This window comes from Eretmochelys imbricata, chromosome 24 (assembly GCF_965152235.1).
Source record: "Eretmochelys imbricata isolate rEreImb1 chromosome 24, rEreImb1.hap1, whole genome shotgun sequence".
Taxonomy (NCBI): Eukaryota; Metazoa; Chordata; order Testudines; family Cheloniidae; genus Eretmochelys; species Eretmochelys imbricata.
The window spans coordinates 9,629,561-9,650,815 of NC_135595.1; the positions used below are offsets into that span (position 1 = coordinate 9,629,561).

General features: G+C 59.8%; 1 protein-coding gene across 1 annotated transcript in view; it reads left to right on the plus strand.

Moving 5' to 3' along the window:
• Window positions 1-18,492, plus strand: part of SEMA6C (semaphorin 6C) — a 33,681-nt gene extending 15,189 nt beyond the window's left edge. The window contains exons 14-18 of the mRNA XM_077841119.1: window positions 200-277; window positions 3,523-3,578; window positions 4,305-4,355; window positions 7,001-7,150; window positions 17,303-18,492. Of these exons, the coding sequence (XP_077697245.1) occupies window positions 200-277; window positions 3,523-3,578; window positions 4,305-4,355; window positions 7,001-7,150; window positions 17,303-18,492 (1,525 nt within the window). The remainder of the gene's footprint in view (window positions 1-199; window positions 278-3,522; window positions 3,579-4,304; window positions 4,356-7,000; window positions 7,151-17,302) is intronic.
• The last annotated feature ends 2,763 nt before the right edge of the window (window positions 18,493-21,255 follow it).

The following is a 21,255-nucleotide window of genomic DNA, read 5'->3' on the forward strand; positions in this document are numbered from 1 at the left end:
ACAAATTACCTAGGGAAGTTTGGGAATCTCGTTGTTGGAGGTTTTTAAGAGCAGGTTGAACAAACACCAGTCAGGGATGGTCTAGATAATATTTAGTCCTGCCTCGGTGCAGGGGATTGGATCAGGTGGCCTATCGAGGTTCTGTCCACCCCTGCATTTCTGTGATTCTGCGTCTGATCTGCTTCCCAATCCATCACAGGAGCTGCTTGGCCTCCCGCGATCCATACTGTGTCTGGCTCAGGCCAGGAGCGTGTGTGGGTTTTGGACAAGAAATCAGGTGAGTGGCTCTGGTTAGAGATTGGGAGGGGCGGGGGATTTCCCAGGGGTCTGCAGTCCCCGGTCAGTGTCTGCGCACAACACAAGGGACGGCTGTTGAAGCAAACCAGATGCGGGTTTCAAATGTGCCCTGACACAACTCAGCTGGGGGATGGAAGAATTTACTGTATGTCCCTGACTAGCTGCCCTGCCTTGGCCGACTCCACCAATCTCTGAGCCTGTTACACATTGTCCACCCGGCGTGCGCTCGTTTGCACCAGTCAAATCAGGACAGTGGCCTTTCACCCCCACTTCAGGGCAGCAGGGAGCCCGGCTCAGATTCTCCTGTCCTCTCCCCACCCCTCTGCACTGGTCTCCTTCACACCGTGTCGCTCCTCTGCGTCTCTGGTGGGCAGGGTCGGCCTCTCTGTCACTGCCAACTCTCGGGCTCCGTTCGAGTCGCTCTTGCACCGTCTGAATCGGCTCCCATCCCGGAAACCCCCACGGAGCTCGGCAATACGGAAAACTCTCCCCAAGCTGAGTCCCGAGGGTGCCGTGAGGCAAGCCCCTTCCCGTCAGCGGGGGTGTAACACCCACACGCCCACAGCTGTGGCGAGTGTGATCCAGTTGTCACAGCTGATGCGCACCTGTTCCCTGATTGCACAGTCGTTTTCCCCAACGCACAGTGGGTGTGACAGGCTGCCGGCGCCATCTGATAGCACCCTGCTCTGTGTACCCGCCTGTGCTATCCATGCCTGGCTATGGAGAGTCAGGCCCGAGGCCCCCTCGTTCCCCTGCCCATGTGCTGGCAAAGATGGTTAGCAGAGCTCCCCTTCCCCAGCCCCGCCCTCCCTGGAATGCCCAGCAGCTGGGTCCCCTTGGGAAGTGTAATGCACACGGCGCTGGGCACCACCTGATGCCAAAGCTGCCTCGCTCCAGCCCTCCGGGGGTAGTGGCTCCTTTCTCTGTGAGCTGGTGCAGTTGCCAGGCTGACCATTAGAGGGAGACAGAGTCGCATGCGCTAAGCCGGCGTAATGCAGGAGCAAGCTGAGTGCCGCTGTGCCACGGCAGAGCTGGCTCTGCGCCCATCCGGGAGCACTGTGTCCATGCAGCGGGTCCTGCCCTGTGTCAGCCGCTCCCTTCAATTCCTGGTTCCCCCATCCCCCCGGCTGGCCAGGACCCACTAGGCGTGTGCTCCGAAGCGCCCCCTGCTGGAGAAGACGCCTGTGCCAGGACCCACTAGGCGTGTGCTCCGAAGCGCCCCCTGCTGGAGAAGACGCCTGTGCCAGGACCATGAGAAAACCACAGGGCACAAACCCTGTAATTAGCCTCATTAGGGCTGCAGCACAAGTAAACCCCACCGCCGGCTCCTAGGGTGGGTGGAGCTTGGTGGCATTACAGCCCTGCCTCCCAGCTGCATCGGATTAGGATCTTGCGCTGGGGAGCAGCTGCCTGGGAAATAATGGGCTCTGGGTTTGGTTAGGCCTGGGAACACGCATGGAGAGGGAGACACAGCGGCACTAGCCAGAGGGCTCCCCGGCACGTTGCCTTCTGAAGCTGCAGAACAGGGCGCCTAGCGGGGGGACGCACAAAAGGCTCCATCCCTGAGAATGCTCGGGACAAACCCCGCTCCCCGGCTACACGGGCGGCTGGGCTCACCCGCAGAGCAGCCACCGCAGCTCCTGCGGCCCCCCGGACTCCTGGGTCCTCAGCCAGCCTTGGGAGTCCCGCCAGATCTGGGTGTCAGAAAGGAACCCTTGAAACCCAGCCTGTGCGGGGCTGGGAGGAGAGGAGGAAGGTGGAGCTGGTTGGAAGATTTTTTATGAACTGAAATTTCACGGAAGCTGAAATGTTTTGAGACAAGCTGTGACGAACCAGGTTTTGGAGCGGAGGGGGGACGGGGGGAGTTGTGTTCTGTAGCCTGGGGGAAGAGCCAGATTCTGCTCCGGGTCAAAAAATTCAGCTTTGACCCAGGGAAAGCAGGGACTCCCCCGTCCCCAGCCATTGGCCTCACGTCCTTGGACATTTCAACTCCTCTCTTTTGCAAAAACGGTCGGAGAGGCTTGGCTTCCGTCCCAGGCAGGACAATACATTTCTGAGCCTCGAAAGGGGATTGTCTGGTCGGCTCTGGAAAGGGTCCGAGTGGTTTGGTAGTGGGGGAAAGACAGAAATCAAGGCTGCTGGTTTGTCAGTGCCAGCAATCATGCGGGTGTTAGATGGTTTACGGTGAAACACTTCAGTGTCGACACCTGGGGGGTGGGGGAAAGTCCAATGGCTGGCGGTCAGCCAGGAGGTCAAACTAGATGATGTGGGTGGGGCCTCCTGAGCTGAACATCTCTCCGTATGGGTCACCCCCCATCTCGCCTGTTCTGTAAGCCCCACAGCCTTCCCCTAAAGAGATAGGTCTGTGCAAGTGCCCCCATCTCACAGATGGGGAAATTGAGGCATGGAGAGCCTGGAATGAATGGAGAGAATCAAACGCAGGAGTCTTGATTCCAGGTTCCTCTTTTCTCTAGTAACTTGGCGCCACTCCCCTCCCCAAACCAGGAGCAGAACCCAGGTGTCCTGATGCCAAGTCCCCCCTGCTCTAACCACTAAACCACACTTCCGCAGAGGCACTGTCTGTTCCATACAGGGTGTTTTATGGGGTCCTCATGACCCCACTAGCCCATCGCAGCCACAGGCTGGACATTGTTTGCCAAGTGGAAGCCTTAATGCCGGAGGGAGAGTGTGGATCTGAGAGCAGCCCAGCTCTGCCATGCGGTGACCCTGCATCCAGAAGGGTTGGAGGTGGGGGTGATAGTGTGAATGAGAGCAGTGGGGAGGGGGGTCCTTTTATTGAGCCTCATTTGCCTCTGAGCCCTGGTTGTAGGGGGCAGGGTAGAAGAGGCCTCTCCTAACTGCCTCTCACCTGAATTCTAGATCTCCTGGGTTCTTCACTCTAGCTCCTTCCCTGCTTCCCACCTCTGCCCCCTCCTACCTTTGGCACGAGACTAAGACTCTATACATCCATGCGGCGAATTGCATCCGAGATCAACCCAACTAACCAGCCAAGGGAAGACATTACAACAAAGCCCTGCACGTCAGGCTCCTCCAAGCAGAGAGATGGCTGGGGCTTGGGGCAGGGGGGGAGAGCTGCTTCGGGGGAGGGGCTCCCTTGCCTCTAGCTTTATCTCTGTATGGTTTTTTGGAGCCCCGATTAACGAGCAGAGGGTTTAATTGAGGCGACAGGCTCCTTCACCGCCGTCTTCCTTGGTTTCCTTCCAGGGCTGGATTCGAACAAGATGTTGAGAACGCAGCCAAGCAGCCGGGGAGCTGTCAAGGTAAGTGAGGCCAGGGCCGCCCCCCCGCCACCCCCCCCTTGCAGTGGCAGCTGAAGGGGCAGGAAGCGCTGGGGGTCTCCGCGGAGGAGAAACGGGATGAGTCAGCATCCCAGGCTGCCCATAAAACAGCCCTGGCCAAGCAGAACAAAAGTGGTGAGATGCAAAATTTGGACCTGGATTCTAGGGGGGGAAATCCTCGTGTTTCCGTTCTGGGGCAGTGGAGGGATCCAGGAGGCAGGGAAGGGGGTATGAGGCCTTTCGCTGCTAGGAGGCTCACACCCAGCTGGGCCCTGGCTGGGGCACTGGCTGGCTCAAGGGAGCTAGGAATGGGCTATGGGGACTTGCCTTTCTAGGCCTTTCACCTCCCGGGCTCTGGTTCCGACCGGGTGGCTGTCCTAGCTGTTCTTGCTAAAAACCCCATGTAGTCTGTGACAACTGAACCCACAAGAGCCCCAGTTTGCAAACCAAGCTCCAGGTCTCCCTGGCTGGGAGTGCTGGGCCCCGCGGGGCCGCCCAGATCCTTAGCGGTGTCGCTCCAGTGGATGCTGCTCAGACGCAGGGAGTGGGTGAACCAGGTGCTGGATTAATCCCTGAACCCGTCCCTTGCCCTGTAGTTTCCCACCCTGACATTCCCCCCAGCTCTGCTGCAGTCTCCCCATTCCTGCCCCCTCTCCCCGCTTTGTTCATTGTTGATATCTAGCTACCGCTCTCTTCTCCTTTCTGCAGACGCCGTGACCTCCATGGGAAATCACAACAGTGCCAGTGACTCCTCATATGGTCAGTGACCCCGTCTCCCCCCTCTCACTTTCACCCTCCCTCCAACCCTGCTGCCCCCCAAATCCCTCACCCCTAACCCTCTGTGACGTCTCCTCCCAAAGCTCTGGGAAGGGACGGGCCCTACGTGGTTTACTACTCATTGCGGTTCTGCTCTCACCCCTCCCCCTGGGGCCGGGAAGAGTTTGAGGGTGGGTTACAACACAGAGGGCTTGTCCCAGTTCCGCTGAGACCCCAACATCAGGACGTCCCATGAGCACACCATGCTGGGACACCGTATTGAGACAGCCTGTGAGGACAGGACAGTGGGACAGCCCATGCAGACGCCATGTTGGGATGCCATATTGGGCTGCCCCATGAGGACTCTATATTGGGATGTCACGTTGGGGCATCTCATGGGGATAACCCTTGGCAACGCCACGTTGTGGAACCTCAGGGGGATACCATGTTGGGACGTTACATAGAGACACCTCATGGGGATGCCATGTTGGGTCACCTCATGGGGATGCCATGTTGGGACGTTACATTGAGACAGCTCATGGGGAGGCCATGTTGGGACGTTACATTAAGACACCTCATGGGGAGGCCATGTTGGGACACCATGTTGCGATGCCGCTTGGTGACGCCATGTTGGGTTACTCCATGAGGGTGCCATGTTGGGAATCCCCTGACCCCCCAGAGTATTAGCATTGTGCCCCTGTCTGCAGTACCACCATTGCTTCCTGTTGGGTAAGGGTAACACCCTCCACGAATCCCCCTCACCATCCTACAGGGGCAGCAACAAATTCCCTCAGGGCCAGGGCCGGTGTCTCCTCCTCTGGGAGTCCGGGCCTGCTGAAGCCTGGTGTCCAAAGATGGCTCCCACCAGGCCCGACCACGTCCAGACAAAGAGCTCCCCAGCCAGTGAGGCTTGGCAAGTGGGCAGTTGGGGTGCTGGGGAGGTAAGCAGCCACTGCCCTGAGCGGAGCTCATGGAGAGAGGCCAGAGGGTGCCCACCATGGGTGCCGGGGGTTGCATCACTAGTCTGTCACCATCCACACCGACACGAACCGCGTCCCCTAACCACCATCGCTAACCCCGTCACCTCTCATCACCCCACCCGCCATCTCTGCTCGTCATCACTCAGAACATCCCGCATCACCCTCCGCTGTGGCAGGGACGGAGCCGCTGATCCTCAGGGCTCCGATGAGAGGTTGGGATCCCAACGGCTCGAGTCGGGCCCCGCCACAACGGCCCTCACCCCTAAGGTCGTGCTGTGAATCCAGCGGGCCAGATCCTGGTTCTGTGGGCAGCAGCAGAATTCCTCGCACACCCCAGGCAGCCAAGACCTGACCTGTCTTCCCCCGGGGCCAGGTCTGGAGGAGAAAGCAGGGGCGGACAGCTGCGTGCATAGTCACTGTTCGAAAGCAGCCAGGAAGGGGCACAAATAGGAGCTGGGTTTATTGAAGAGCGGGGTTAGATTGCAGCAGGCGATGCCCCCTGGCATGGGGTGGGGGCTGAATCTGTCCTGTGGAGCGTCACAAAGAGCCGTGGCAGGGGGCAGAGCGCGGGGCCGGTGTCTCTCTCTCATCTTCTCACCCCTCCGGACTGGGGCTGAGGACACAGGGCCAGCCATGCAGCACCGTAGCAAGTGAGGTGCTGGGCCCAGGCTCTGAGCGTGGTGCTCACGCCGGGTGCTATGTACACGGAGCCGGGCACAGCATGGGCAGGTGCCATGCAAGCTCCTCCTGGGCAGTGCTGGGCTTTTCCCCACCTCACGCACACCTCTGCTGGTGCCCCTCAATCCTGACCCGCAGCCCCCTGCTATCCCAGCCCTGGGCTCCCCCCGCCCACAGCTCTGCCGGTGCCCCTAAATCCCGACCCGCAACCCCCTGCTATCCCAGCCCTGGGGTCTCCCCACTGCTCTGCCGGTGCCCCTAAATCCCGACCCGCAGCCCCCTGCTATCCCAGCCCTGGGCTCCCCCCACAGCTCTGCCGGTGCCCCTCAATCCCGACCCTCAGCCCCCTGCTATCCCGGCCCTGGGCTCCCCCCACAGCTCTGCCAGTGCCCCTCAATCCCGACCCGCAGCCCCCTCCTATCCCAGCCCTGGGGTCTCCCCACTGCTCTGCCGGTGCCCCTCAATCCTGACCAGCAGCCCCCTGCTATCCCAGCCCTGGGCTCTCCTGGGGCTGTATCACAGGCTGGGCTTCTGCACCTAGGCCCACCCTGCAGTGATCAATGGGGCCAAGACTGAATGGAGCCCAGCGAGTGAGCTCCTCCTTCCTGCTCCCTCAAGGGGGGGTCTCTCCAGGGCAGGGCCCGGACAGGGGGGCAGGGTGTGGGGGAAGCTCTCTCTGCGTATTCTCTGTGCAGAGCCGGCGTTGGTCTGTAGGGCTCCTGATGCAGCCTCCAGTGGGATGGATCTGGGAGGGGGTATTTTACCATCCAGCAGGGGGTGCTGGCCTACCTGCTTTGCCGCGGGCCTCTGGCCCCTTGTGCCGGCACCGGGAGTCACTGGTGATAATGCAGTAGGTGGAGGGGGGTGATCCAGCCCTCCAGCAGGTTGGAGGGGGACCCCCTACCCGGATCCCGCAGGCGTGCGGGCTCATGCTGCTGTCACCAGCCTGCTGTGTCCCCCTGACGTTTTTCTTTGTCGTCGGCAACGCAGGGCAAGTCCGACCCGCTGGCTCCACCGCCAGTGCTGCGCCCTTCCCGGCGCCCACGGGCCGTACCCAGGCGGGCACGGCCCGAGACGCCCACCCCGCCCCTGGCGCCGGCGACCCGCGCTCCACCTTACGCGTGGCTGTAAACACTCAGGGTAAGAGGGGATGTGCCCGCATGGAGCTGCACGACGGGCTGTCACCGGCACCATTAACTCAAGCCCCGGCTGCGGTTCCCCAGAGCGAGGATTAACCCATGGGAGCATGGCACCTGTTTGCAAGCGGAGAATAACCAGCTCTCTCCCTTTCAGTGGCGTTCGGTGGGGGGCGGGCAGAGGGGGCAGCTTCCCTCAGCGCCTAACCCCTGGTGTGCAAGGAGAGGGGCAGGATCGGGAGGCGAGGGGGTGTGTGCGTATGAGAGCGGTGCGGGGCCAGACTCAGGGCCCGTCTAGCCCAGTGTCCCATCACTGGATGCTGCAGGGGGGGCGGTGAACGCCACCGCAGGAGGGGGTGCTGCTGGACCGGGACGGGGGGGAGGTGACGCAGCAGGGTTTTCATCAGACACTGAAACTTTTTGCAAGTTCGCGCAGGACGTTCTCTGAGCCAGGCTGGGATTTCACGAGCTGGGGGAGAGAAATATATATATAGAGAGAGAGAAGCCATAGCCCAGTGCCCACCGCGGTCACCTGGCACGGGGAGACCTACGGTCAAGTCCCTGCTCTGAACCTTGGTCTCCTGCATCCCAGGCGACAGCCCCGATCACTGGGCTGCTGGCTGTTCCGGGGAAGAGCGGAGCCGCTCTCCCGGCTGGGTTTTCGTGAAGAATGGCAAAAGGGCGCGGGGTTAGCCCCAGGCCATGCAGGGGTCGTTCTGAAATCCTGAACATTGTCAAGGGCCAGGAGAGAGAGTTCCCACCCGGCTGTAGTGCTCTGTGTGTGAGAAAGAGAGAGAGAGCTGTGTGCGCAGGGTGCTGGGGGGGGCGTGCGCACAGGGTGCTGGGGGGGGCGTGCGCACAGGGTGCTGGGGGGGGCGTGCTCACAGGGTGCTGGGGGGAGCGTGCTCACAGGGTGCTGGGGGGGGCGTGCTCACAGGGTGCTGGGGGGGCGTGCTCACAGGGTGCTGGGGGGGGCGTGCTCACAGGGTGCTGTGGGGGGGGCGTGCGCACAGGGTGCTGGGGGGGGCGTGCTCACAGGGTGCTGGGGGGGGCGTGCGCACAGGGTGCTGTGGGGGGGGCGTGCACACAGGGTGCTGGGGGGGGGCGTGCGCACAGGGTGCTGGGGGGGCGTGCGCACAGGGTGCTGGGGGAGCGTGCTCACAGGGTGCTGGGGGGGGGCGTGCGCACAGGGTGCTGGGGGGGGCGTGCGCACAGGGTGGTGGGGGGGGCGTGCTCACAGGGTGCTGGGGGGGGCGTGCGCACAGGGTGCTGGGGGGGGCGTGCGCACAGGGTGCTGTGGTGGGGCGTGCGCACAGGGTGCTGGGGGGGCGTGCGCACAGGGTGCTGGGGGGGCGTGCTCACAGGGTGCTGGGGGGGGCGTGCGCACAGGGTGCAGGGGGGGTGTGCGCAGGGTGCTGGGGGGGGCGTGCGCACAGGGTGCTGGGGGAGCGTGCTCACAGGGTGCTGGGGGGGGCGTGCGCGCAGGGTGCAGGGGGGGTGCGCGCAGGGTGCTGGGGGGGGGCGTGCGCACAGGGTGCTGGGGGAGCGTGCTCACAGGGTGCTGTGGGGGGGGCGTGCGCACAGGGTGCTGTGGGGGGGGGCGTGCGCACAGGGTGCAGGGGGGGCGTGCTCACAGGGTGCTGTGGGGGGGGCGTGCGCACAGGGTACTGTGTGTGGGGGGGTGTGCGCACAGGGTGCTGGGGGGGGCGTGCTCACAGGGTGCTGGGGGGGGCGTGCGCACAGGGTGCTGGGGGGGGGCGTGTGCACAGGCTGCTGGGGGGGGGCGTGTGCACAGGGTGCTGGGGGGGCGTGCGCACACGGTACTGTGTGGGGAGGATGTGCGCACAGGGTACTGTGTGTGTGGGGGGGTGTGCGCACAGGGTGCTGGGGGGGGCGTGTGCACAGGCTGCTGGGGGGGGGCGTGCGCACAGGGTGCTGTGTTTGTGTGTGTAGGTGGGAGGGGTGCACATGTGTGGTGAGAGGTGCGTACGTGTGTGTGTCACGGAGCGGCTCATCCTTAGCTCGTCTCCCCTCGATCCCCCAGGCCACACGCAGCAGAGCCAGTGTCATGATGGGGAAACAGGCGCAAAGAGGGGCCGGGACTTGGCCAGGGTCCCAGAGGGAATCAGTAACAGAACCAGTCCCACACCCTGTCCCCAGCACAAGTCAGGACTCCTGGGTGCTGTTCCAGGTGCTGGGTGGGAGGTGGTTAGAACAGGAGACGGCCCGGTGTCCATGCTGCCGTCGGTGGGACCTTTGGCCCCGCTACCCCAGTGTCCTGCCCTCTGCCATCAGAGCGACCGCTTGGCACTTGCTGCTGCTCTCTTAGTGCCAACAGGGAAGGAGCCATCAGGATTCGGGTCCTGGGGCTGGGAGTTGTGCTGCACAGACAGATCCGCAGCTGGTAAAGACTGGGGTAGCTCCTCTGAAGTCCAGTCCCTCACCCCCCTCTAGGCATTGGGCTGCACCTCCCCCCACCAGAGCCTGGGAGAGAACCCAGGAGTCCTGACACCCGCTCTAACCACTAACCCAACGCAGGGACCCAGAGCAGAACCCAGGAGTCCTGAGTCTGCTCTAACCACTAACCCAACGCAGGGACCCAAAGCAGAACCCAGGAGTCCTGCCGCTCTAACCACTAACCGAACACAGGGACCCAGAGCAGAACCCAGGAGTCCTGACACCCACTCTAACCACTAACCCAATGCAGGGACCCAGAGCAGAACCCAGGCGTCCTGACCCGAAGGCGGGGGAGCTCTGATGTCTTCCCCCACCTGAGGCTTGTGGTACGACAGGCTCCAGGGCTCTCAGTCCATCCCTCATGCCCCACGCAGAACTCGCCTGCCGAAGACAAGAAAATGAGTCCAACCCTTTGGAGAGGGGAGGCACAGATGCCCTTTGCCTGGGAGACAGCTGAAGGGCCAGAGCCGAAATGGCTTTTAAAAGCCAAGCCATTTGGGGCATTAGGACTAATGTCTGTTTAAAAAAAACCAGCCAGACACACGCCAAGCTATGAAAACAAAGCCAAGCAGCGAGAGACGTTGCTGCTCCTGGCAGGAGGGAAGGCAAGAAAATAGCCGTCAAATTGCAGCGAGCGCTCGGAAGAGGGCTCTGGAGTGAGCGGAAATGGGTCGCAAAAAGCAGCCAGATTATCTTCTCCGCCCGCTGCAAATGAAAGGCTTGTCTGGCCGTATCCAGTCAGCACTGGCACCAGGATGGGCAGGGGGAAAGACCACAGATTGCTGGCAGCTCCGAGCCCTGGATAGAGCCACCGACCCAGCAGGGTACTGGAGGATCAGAGGGGATGATTTCAGGGGACCCTCCCCCATCTCCCAGAAAAAACGGCTCATCACACACGCCCCTTATATATACTGCCTGGAAAAATCAGTGGTGAGGCTGTGGTCTAATGGTTAGAGCACGGGACTGGGATGCAGGACTCCTGCGTTCAATTGGCGCTGGGAGGGGAGTCTTCACTTGTGGTTAGAGCTGATAAATGGCAGTCACGAGTCATGGTGTCTGTTCACAGGGAGGCAGTGGTCTCTAGTGGTTAGAGCAGAAGGGGCTGGGAGTTGGGACTCCTTGGTTCTAGTCTTGGTTCTGGGAGAGGAGTATGGTCTAGTGGTTAGAGCAGGGGACGGGGAGCCAAGACACCTGGATTCTCTTTCTGACTGCTGCGAAGGGCTTGTCTGTATGGGAAAGTTATACCAATATGAGATAAGATGAGAATTTAAACCACTGGGGAGATACCAGGATAACCTCCCTGAGAAAGCTCTATTTCTTTTCGGCTTGGCATATATCACTTTGGACAGGGATTATGCCAAATCAAAAAAAAAAAAAAAAGCCCCTCATATTGGGATAAAACGTCCCCTCGTCAGTTATATATAGCTAGCATGGTTTGAATTCACACCTGGTCTACACATAAAATGCAGGTCGACATAGCTGCATCGCTCAGGGGTGTGAAAAATTCGCAGTCCTCCGCTCCGAGGCTGTGCCAGCCTAACCCCCGGCCTAGATGCGGCTAGGTCGGTGGACGGATGCGTCAGTCAACTAGCTACCGCCGCTCAGGGAAGTGGTGTTCGTACGGCAACGGGGAAGCCCCGTCTGCCACTGCAGGAAGCGTCCCCACTATGGTGCTACAGCGGCATCGCTGGGCCGTGCTAGCATCCGTCATATGGACGAGTCCTGACACCGGGATAACGTTCCCCTGTGAACAAGCCCTGACTCCGTGTGTGGCCTGGTCTCTGCCTCCCTCTGCACCTTCGCTTCCCCGGCCATCAAGGGTGGGAAATGGGACGCATCCGTCCCGGGTGTAAGCCAGGGACCGAGCAGGGCGCCCGTGAGGCTGAATTCATGTGAGCAGGGGCTGGCAGGGCCAGAGCAGCAGGGTGAGCAGTTCTGCGTGGGCACGGCATCTGACCCCTGCTAAGTCAGTGGGGCGGGAGCCCTGAGGGGGGTGTCCCAGTGTATTGTCACTCACGTGACCTTCTAACCAGGAGTCAGTCGAGGACCATCTGTTGTCACTGCTCCCAGAGCCAGGCGAAGAGAGCAGCTCCTGGTGAGCCTTCCCCAGCACGGAACCTGTCCCCAACTCAAGGGCCTTCTGCAGCAAAAGGAGGAGGGTGTTTGGTGCCATTCTAGGGAGACTGAGCAGAGGCCAGGGTTGTTAATAACCAAAATCTCTCAAAGCCTCTGAGAGTGACTTTACTGCTACAGTTCTTACTTCAGCCTCCTCTGACATGCAGCCACCTCTGGGGTGGAACACAGCAGCTGTTTATAAAGGACCCAGTCATTCACCACTAACATGCAGCCACCTCTAGTGGGGGAACACAGCAGCTGTTTAACAGCCCCGCAGACCAGGCTGGGACACAGAAGAGAACGTGCAGAGGTAGGGTAGACAGTAATTACGCAGGTTAGCGTTCAGGCTGGAGAGGGGGGTTAACCCCCTGACACTAGCTGAAAGTGCCTCAGGATCGTCACCAGCCACAAAGGGTTATGCCTCCCCTGAAATACTGCAGCTCCCTGGACATTGGGGTCAGCACCCCCCTTGTATCCATCAGGCTCTTTGCCGGGGGTGTGGGGGGTCTCTCCTCCAAGCTCCAACCTCCCCAGCCCTGCGGAGCCAGGACCGCAGCGCAAGGCAGCTCAATGCCAGCCCCTGCCCTCCAGATGAGCCAGCCACTTTCCATCAGCAGCACTTCCGCCGCCTTGCTTCCATTGCCCAGGGTTACTCATTGCTCTGCCTTGAGCCGTAATGGATGAGGGAATGAGACGGGAGCCGAGCTCCCCCATCACCCTTCTGCTAAACGCGGGCGCCCCAGAGCCCTTCGCCTGCCCCGTGGAGTTTATCGGGAGGGGTGTCAAGGAAGGGGGAGCTTAGACATGAGCCTGATGCCCAGACTGTAACGTCCAGTCTGAGGCGCCAGTTCCACCGGCTCGCTACGTTTCCCTGCCCAGCCACGCAGCCCCCGTGGCTTCCCCGGTTAGCCGTGCTGGGACAGGCTCCGCGGCGCAGATGGGCGGCCCCAGCTCCCCTGCGCGCGAGCAAAGGGGCCTGCCCTGGGAAATAGATCAGAGATGGAAATGGCAGGTCCCAGGGCAGAGCAGGGTGCCCCATACCGCAGCCTCGGATAGCCAAAGGCGCCTAAGGCAACCACAGTATCACCCCCCCGCCCCCCCATACCGCAGCCTCGGATAGCCAAGTGTGCCTAAGGCAACCACAGTATCCCCCCCGCGCCCATCCCTATACCTCTCCCTGAGGCTGGACATGTCATTGGGGTCAGATTCTCAGCTGGTGTGAATGGGCATTGCTCCATCGGAGTCAGAGGGCCAGATCCTCAGCTTCTGTAGCATGGTTGGCTCCGATGGAGCGACGCCCATGTACACCAGCTGAGGAACTGGCCCCTTGTGGCACGGGGAGACGAGCTCGGCCCCCTACAGCTCGTCGCTGGCAGGCTGGGGAGACGCTTGCCACACTCATAAAAAAGCATCTTTCGCACGTAAATTGTGCTCTCCCCGCTGGGGGGGCTGAAGTCCTGAACAGCCAAAGGAGGGGGTTCAGACCCCCAGGGAATTTGGAAGCACAGATTCCCTTGAACTTTGGCTGAGTAACAGATTGATTCTGCATAGACGCGGATTTCCTGTGTCGTTAGTCAAGCTCCCATTTTTAACAAAATCAAGAGGGTCCCTGTGTCCAGCAGTCCTGCCCCTTGCTCCCCACAACGAAATGCAGCGGATTAAAGGGATACGCTGTCTTCTCTTTAAAGGCCTTGCGTGGCCTGGCGTTTGTAAAGCGGGCAGCACGCGGGCGGGCGGGAGGGAGGGCAGTGGAGGGGGGCTATCATAAGCTGGGAGCTGCATCTGTGGTAAGAGCACTTAGCGTGTGCCCCACAGGGACCCAGCTCAATTAATAACTGTGCCCCTTGTGTCTCCCCCTTTGAGCACAGAGCAAACAATAAAGTACAATCCCCTCAAATGAAAGGCATTGGAGCTGCAGGGCTCCTAGGTACCAGTGGGTTAAAAGTCCGTGGCGAAGGGGCTGTGGGATGGATTGTGGACCAGTTCCAGCCTGTGATGTGGCGCTTTGGTGTTTTCCCAGCCAGGGAGCAAATTCCTGCTCGATGGAGCTAAAAAAAAAAGAAAGGAAGAAGAAAGGAAAAGAAACCCAGTTCTCTTCCAGCCTTCTCCCCTTCCCCCTCTTCAGGGATTTTTAAGATTTACAGCCTCAGCCCAGTGGAAAGGCTGATTTCAGCAGGGGCTGGGTTGGGGGTGTTAACTCCCAAAAGCTCGGGTGCAAAGGAGCTGTTTTGATAGCTTTGCTCTGGGGAGACGTTTGCCTTTGGAAGATGCTGGCCGGACCCAGTTCCGGTCCCCCTTCCCTCCCGGCTGCTTGGATAAAAGAACGACAGATGTCCAACTCTCCTGGCCCGAGTAGAAAGAAATGGTCCGTTTCCATGGATACTTTATTACCCCCCCCCTTTTTTTTTAATGGAAAAAATCATTTTTTCCCTTGACTCAAAGCGTTTTGTACCTGGTCACAATAATCAGCCCCCTCCCGTCTCTTTCATTTCTCACGCCATATGTGAAAAATTCAAGGCATGACTGGGAAGACGGTGCCTTTCTTCCTGACTCCTGTGGTAACATAAAATGCCTCTAGTCTGGCCGAGCTGTGGGAGACCACGCACGACCACATGACTTAGCATCGCGATCCCCCCACAGTTCATCTGAACCCTGCCGGAGCTTGGGAGGAGGAGTCAGGACACCTGGGTTCTATTCCAGGCTTCGAGGAGTAGGGGCCTGGCAGTCGGGACCCTGGAGTTCTGTTCATGGCACTGAGAGGAAGTGTTTTTCTAGTTGTAAGAGCAAGGGAATAAAAGCCAGGACGCCTAGGTTCCTTGCCTGGCTTTGGGAGGGCAGGGGGCCTCGACGTTAGTGTGGGGGTCTGGAATCCAGGACTCCTGGGTTCCACTGGTGGCTCTGGAGGGTATGTGGTCTGGCAATTAGAGCCAGGGAGGGAAAGAGGATATTTTTAGGAGACAGAAACATGGATCATGGCTCTTTGTTCTCTTGGTCGACTGACCAGCTGTTGGGTGAGTGTGAGTACTTGGGGTAGGGCCCCCCGATCCTGTGTCATGCACCAGCCCCTCCACATGGGCAACATCCCCCAGGACTGTCGTCATTGCTGCATGGAACGCGTTACTTGCCGCTGTCACCCGCACACGCTTTCCTGCCACGGCCGGCTGACCAGCTCCCCCTGCAGCTCCAATTCCCCAGTGGCACAAATGCTTCTCATTTAATTACTAACTGCACGGAGTGTGATGAGTCCCTCGGGGCTGGGGAGGGCTGGGGAGGGTGCGTGTGTCTGGGCAGCATGCTGTTCCCGTGCCGTCAGCCTGGCCTGCGCAGAGCCCTTGGTGTCTTGCGCCGTTTCAGGACAGACCTATGCTCATCACGTGCTCTTTGGGATAACTGCAAAACAGCACAGCCCTGCCGCTGACCCCCATGGCCCCAGCTGGGTCCCCGGGCTCTATTCCCCTACTGCCTTCCCATGGGAATCTCCAGAGTGGCTCAGGACGGGGCTCTGTCTAGCCGCAGTCTCCTCTTGCCCAGTGGCTGGTACCAGCTGCATCAGAGGAAGCTGCCAGGATCCTGCAGCGATGGGAGAACCTGCCCACAGGGAATGCTCCCTCCTGACCCCACGAGTGGTGGCTGGATTATGCTCTCCAGCTTGAGGGTTTCTCCTGCCTCTGAGTCCTGAACCCTCCCTTCCCTAAACCCGTCTTCCCAGCAGGACCCACTTGGGTCTCTCCACAAGCTGCAGGGATGGGACGGGCCCTGCGGCTGCTCCAGCAGTCAAATCCCGCAGGACCCTCCCTGCTGCCCAACTCGCCTTCTCCCTTTGCTACCTGGCACCCCCAGAAAGAGCTAAACCAGCAAAGACCCACAGGGGCCATACAGCCAGCCTGGGGCTCTGGGCAGTTTATACAAAGCGGCCCAACCCAAAGGCCTTGGAAGCCAGTGGACAAATTATGGACAAACTATCCCCATACCCCCCTCTATCTATCTATCTATCTATCTATCTATCTATCTATCTATCTATCTATCTATCTATCTATCTACCCCATACACCCCCTCTAGCTAATCTCTTTTCTCTTATCTCCATGTCTTTCTTGGGGCCCAATGGTGCCCCCTCCTCAGTCCCCCTTGTTGGCCTGATAGCCAGAGGGAGCAGGGTGGGGGAGGGTCCTTTCCCTCTCTCTCCGTGTCTATGTTTCCTGCTCTCACTTTTCACTAGTTTTCCATTCCTCTGTCTGGTCTTTGTCTCTCTCTCTCTCTCTTTCTCTGCTGCCAGCTTTCACAATTAGCCATCCGGCAGCCTGATTGCTTTCCCTGCCACTCTGTGCTTTAGGCCACTCATTGCTCTCCACAGCCGCCTGCCTCCTGGCTGTCTTGGGCTCGGCGGCTCCATTCCCTGTTTGGAGCACGCAGCTTTGAAATTAATCAGCTCCCTCCGTACGGTGCCATTAGAATAAATCCTCAGCGGCTTGCAAAGGGGAGGAAAAGAATAAAGGAGCAGAAACAGCTGCAGCGGCCCAGCTAACGGGATGATTGAATTTCAAGGGATTTTCCCACAGGAAGCCGACACGTTGCCGTCCCTAACTGGAGCAACTGGGGAAGCTGGTGAGGGCCCATCACCTCAGCCTCCACCAGAACCCACTCGGGTTCTTCAGGCCTCCCCCGGCTGCTGTTTTTCTTCTTCTCTTGGCAGTAGTTCTGCCCCCGCCAGAGGCAGGGACTGTCCTACATCCCCCATGTTCCCACAAGATTTCCATCCATATTGTTTGTGAGCCCAAAGTTCAAAGCAACAACATTCAAGATGTGGAGCAACATCCAAAACTTGAGTCGAGTGCAAGGTTTTGGTGAAGCCAGGGGGAACTGGGTGACAGTATCTGGCCTGTGGCCATACGGGAGGCCCAGCTGCATGATTGAATGTTCCCTTCTGCTCTTAACCCCTCTGAATCTATGACCTTCAGATGCTCATCTGAACCCACCGCCTGAATCTCCTCTTCATTATATCACTGTGACTCCATTGACTTTAAAGAAGTTGCTCCCAAATGAGGCCTTCAGGTGGCCTTCTTGGCATGCCCATCACTAGAAATAATAACCCCCTCTCTCTCCCACCCTGGGCACCCTTGGAGTTTCGCACTGGCTCTGCGCTGGCATAGCTTTCCATGCGGGACAGGAGCCACTGGGCCAGATTTCATCCCTGGGCAAAATCAAAGGAGTTAGTTCCCGCGGGAATCTTCCATGTTGCACCTTCATTGACTCCATGCTGGCCATCCGATTCCATTCCCCATCCCATGTCATTGCCCCTTTCTGCAGTCCCAGAGATTATTCAGCAGGAGCACAAATTTGGCGATTTCCTTGGCTTGTCCCTATTTCATTGTGAACAGAAAACAAAAGAGGAAAGGCGCTGTGAGCTAAAGTCTCCATCCTCTCCAAAATGGGTCCCGACCTGGGAAGGGTATTTCACTCAGCTCCAGCCCACAAAAAGGACATTCCCGCCCCAGCCAATTCTTCTGAGACTCTTGAGGATGTTGCTGGATCGATGGGTTAACCTCCCATCTAACTCTCTCTTTGTGTGCGTGTGTTGTGTTTCTAGGCGTGCGGCAGGACTCCGAAGACAAAGACAGCTCCAAGAGCGTCCATTTCACCTTCCTCATCGGCTGCGTCTTTGTGGCATTCGTCCTCGGGGCCTTCTTTTCCGGCTTGCTCGTCTCCTGCTACTGCAGCCACGTGTTGCAGAAGAGCAAGCACGTCAGCAAGGACCCCGAGAACACGATCCAGCGCCCCCTGTCCCTGCGGAGCTTGGCTAAGATGAACGGGCTGCTGGACAACCCGTCCAAGGATGGGCTGACGGAAGCCTCCTCTCCGAAACTGTACACCACGCTGCTGCCCAGTGAGAAGGAGCTGCACAACGGGACAGGCAAGGCCGGCGTGAAGGAGCACCCGGAGCTGTCTGGCTTGCCCACACCCGAGTCCACCCCGGAGCTGCCCATGAAGGCCATCAGGAACCAATGGGAGAAGAACCAGAACTGCAACAACGCCAAGGAGTCGCAGGGCAAGGGCCACCTGTTCCCCGGCCCCGTCTCCGGTGCCCAGGTCTTCCAGTTCCCAGGCGCCATGGTGCTGCCTAGCAACCTCCAGGGCTACAACCCGTCGCTGGCCGGCTCCCCAGAGGAAAAGAAGATCCCCAACGCGGACCGGGCGCTGGTGCGCCACTCCCAGTGCTACCTGCCCAAAGGGGTGGAGGTGACGACGTTGGAGGAGCTGCTGACGCACCTCCACGAGGCGAGCGGCTCCCCGAAGAAGCTGCTGAGCCACCAGCCGGCCATCAGCCCCCACGCGGCCGTGTCCTTCGCCAACAGGGTGCAGCCCAAGATCCCGGACACCGAGAGCGCCCCCTATTACAGCTCCTCCACCCTCCCCAGGGACAGCTTGCCCCGGAGGTTGGACGTCCCCCCCGGCGTCACGCCGCAGTCCTGCCTGGAGAAGCAGAGGCCCTCACTGTGCTCGGCGCAGAAGCTGATGAACCTAGCGGTGGGCGGGGGGCTGATCTCCCGGCAGCCAAGCCTGAGCCGGGCAGTCCGGCAGCACCCGCCCCCCGCGCTCCTGACCCGCATGCACTCCACGGGCACCCAGGTGCCCCTCGAAGGGCCCGGCCTCTTCCAGAGCTCACTGCCCAGGCCCGGCGGCATCAAGAGATCGGCCTCCATGAAGCCCGACGTGCCCCCCAAGCTGCTCTTCATGCCCTCGTCCCCCATCAAGCCGGCCGCCCAGTTCAACTACTGACCCCGCCAGCATGAGCCGGGGGGGGGGGGGGGCACTGCTTGCCGGCTCCCCCTGAGCCCCCGTCCGCTCCGGGGTGGGGGACGGGAGAACAATCAGCAGCGGCCGGACAAATGGCCCCGCCTTCGGCCCCCTGGATTTGTAGTTTTGCCTCTAAAAGAGCATGTTTTTTTAACATGCATTCAGCACACGTCCCCTCCTAACGCCCGAGCAAAGGGGCTTCAAGACCATGGGGCGGGTGGAGAACACGTCCCCTGGGCCCCCTGCCACCACATCCACCCCCCATGAAAAGCTGCCAGGGGGGCGACGCTGTCAACCAGCTGCCTCTTCTCCCGCTCGGCCTGTTACGATTTGCGGGGAGGCAGGGCTGGTGGCGCCCCGAGAGACATGAGCGCCTCCTTGCCGTCGCCTGTGGCTTGCCAGGGCCCGAGGGAACGGAAGCCAGGCCAGCCTGCCGTGCCGCAGCTCCATGAAGCCCCCGGTAACCTGCCGCTCGCTGGTTTTATTTATTAGACAAAACTCATTTAAACGCCCAGGCCTCGTTGTAGCATCAGCCCATGCTGGAGCCAGTGGTTTGACACCCGGCGGCGTTAACGTTGCAGCGAGGCCGACTGCGTCCCATCACTGCGGCCAGGCAGATTTCAGAGCCCTCAGCCCGTCATGGGGCAAAAATCAATTGGGGGGGGAGCTCAGAGAGCTCCCAACCCGGACAGCGACTTGACAGGGTTGCAGGGGGCTGGGAAGCCTCAGCCAGATGGCCCTACGAGCCTTGTGGAATATATATATAAACACTGTACATAGCTATAAATATATATATCTATCTTTCAAGGTAACTTCACATAAGAGAAGTCAAATTTATCCTACCGTGTAGGAGAGCGAACTGTGCACAAGCCAATGGTGCTGCAGCCATGTACATGCGGTGTCAGGACAGACACAGCCCACGCTGATGCCTGAATTATAGCATCTCGTCATGCCCCGAGTCTTGGGTGGTTTTTTGGGTGCGGGTGGACAGGGTCAGTTACCCTCCAGTGTGCTTTGTACCAGAGCGTCCAAAACAGGAGTTGGCCCCGCCAGAGAGCGCCAGGGTTCAGGCTGGCGTCTGACCCGCCGGATAAGTGCAGGGGGGATGTGTGGTGGGGAGTCTCAATGGGGGTCCGGGTCTGATCCATCTCACTCCCCCCACGGGAGTCCGGGTCTGATCCATCTCACTCCCCCCATTGGGGTCCGGGTCTGGTCCATCTCACTCCGCCCACAGGGTTCCGGGTCAGATCCATCTCACTCCCACCCCCATTGGGGTCCAGGTCTAATCCATCTCACTCCCCCCACACGGGTCTGGGTCTGATCCATCTCACTCCCCCACACTGGGGTCCGGGTCTGATCCATCTCACCCCCCCATGGGGGTCTGGGTCCGAACCATCTCACTCCCCCCACTGGGGTCTGGGTCTGATCCATCTCACTCCCCCCACTGGGGTATGGGTCTGATCCATCTCACTCCCCCCACTGGGGTATGGGTCTGATTCATCTCACTCCCTGCTCCCCCCCCCTGCACCGGGGTACAGGTCTGATCCATCTCACTCCCCCCACTGGAATACGGGTCTGATCCATCTCACACACACACACACCCCCTGCGATATGGTCTGATCTATCTGATCACCAGCTGCACAGGGATGTGGCTCTGGTCCAAAGCCCAGGTCAATGAGAGGCTTCCCATCACCTCCAGCCTGCTTTGGATCCAGCCCCAAAAGCTAGAATTTCAGATGTGTCAGCACCCAGCCACCCGCACTGAGAACAATGGAGTATCACACACACACACTACTATTGAGAACAATGGCTTATCCTTCCCCCCTGCCTGTAGAGAACAACGGCTAACTTGGCATAGAAAACAATGGCGAATCCTCCCCACGCCCGCACCGAGAACAATGGGAGCGGAGCACTCTTGGAAATCTGGCCCTGCACAAGGTACTGGGCTGGCAAGAACCAGGCCATGGGAGCACTCGGCTTGGCCCAGCTTCAATCACAGGTAGGAACTGAAACCTGAACCATGGGCGCGCTCCGATTTTGGCTGAAGTCAGTTGGGAGCAGGGTTAATTTACACAGAAATGAACCCCCCTCTTCCCAGAATCAGAGTGAAACCAGCTTGACTGGCCCGGTGCAGGCTCCTGGTGTTTAGCCTGCTCTTCAGGCCCAGGGGAGCGCCACTGAATTCGAGAGCGTTAACCAGCGCGAATGAGTCTCAGCCCAGTGGAGTCACGGCAGATTCACGCTGAGCGCAGAAGCCAGCCAGTGATTTTAAAGCAGAGCGCGTGGGGGCGGAGGGGGAACCGTGCTGGTGAGTGACTCCCAGTGGGCCGTGCTGGAATCCTCAGCAGAGCTGGATGTGAAGCAAAGGCCATGTCTTCCGGACAGGGCGCCCGATGCCAACCCAGTGCACCGCTGGAGTGTAAAGAGAACTGAACCTGCAGGAGACCCAAAGGGTCTGTCCCTGTTAAGGGAATGTGGGGCAGTCCCGTCTACACCATAACTAAGTCAGGGGAACCAGGTACAAAGGCAGACAGGAGCTCATCTGGTCCCTCTACCTGGGCTAAATGCTTAGCCTGCCTGCGTGAGGGGACCCGGTAAGACCCAGTCTCACTACAGTTTTGTGCCACATAACTCATTGCAGGGTGATGCGCCATTGGTTTTTAATGGCCAGGTGCCTGCAAAGAATGGGGCAGGGATTGCCAAGGGGTATGCTGAGGGGGAAAGCCCCTGTTCCCCGGGAAGGCT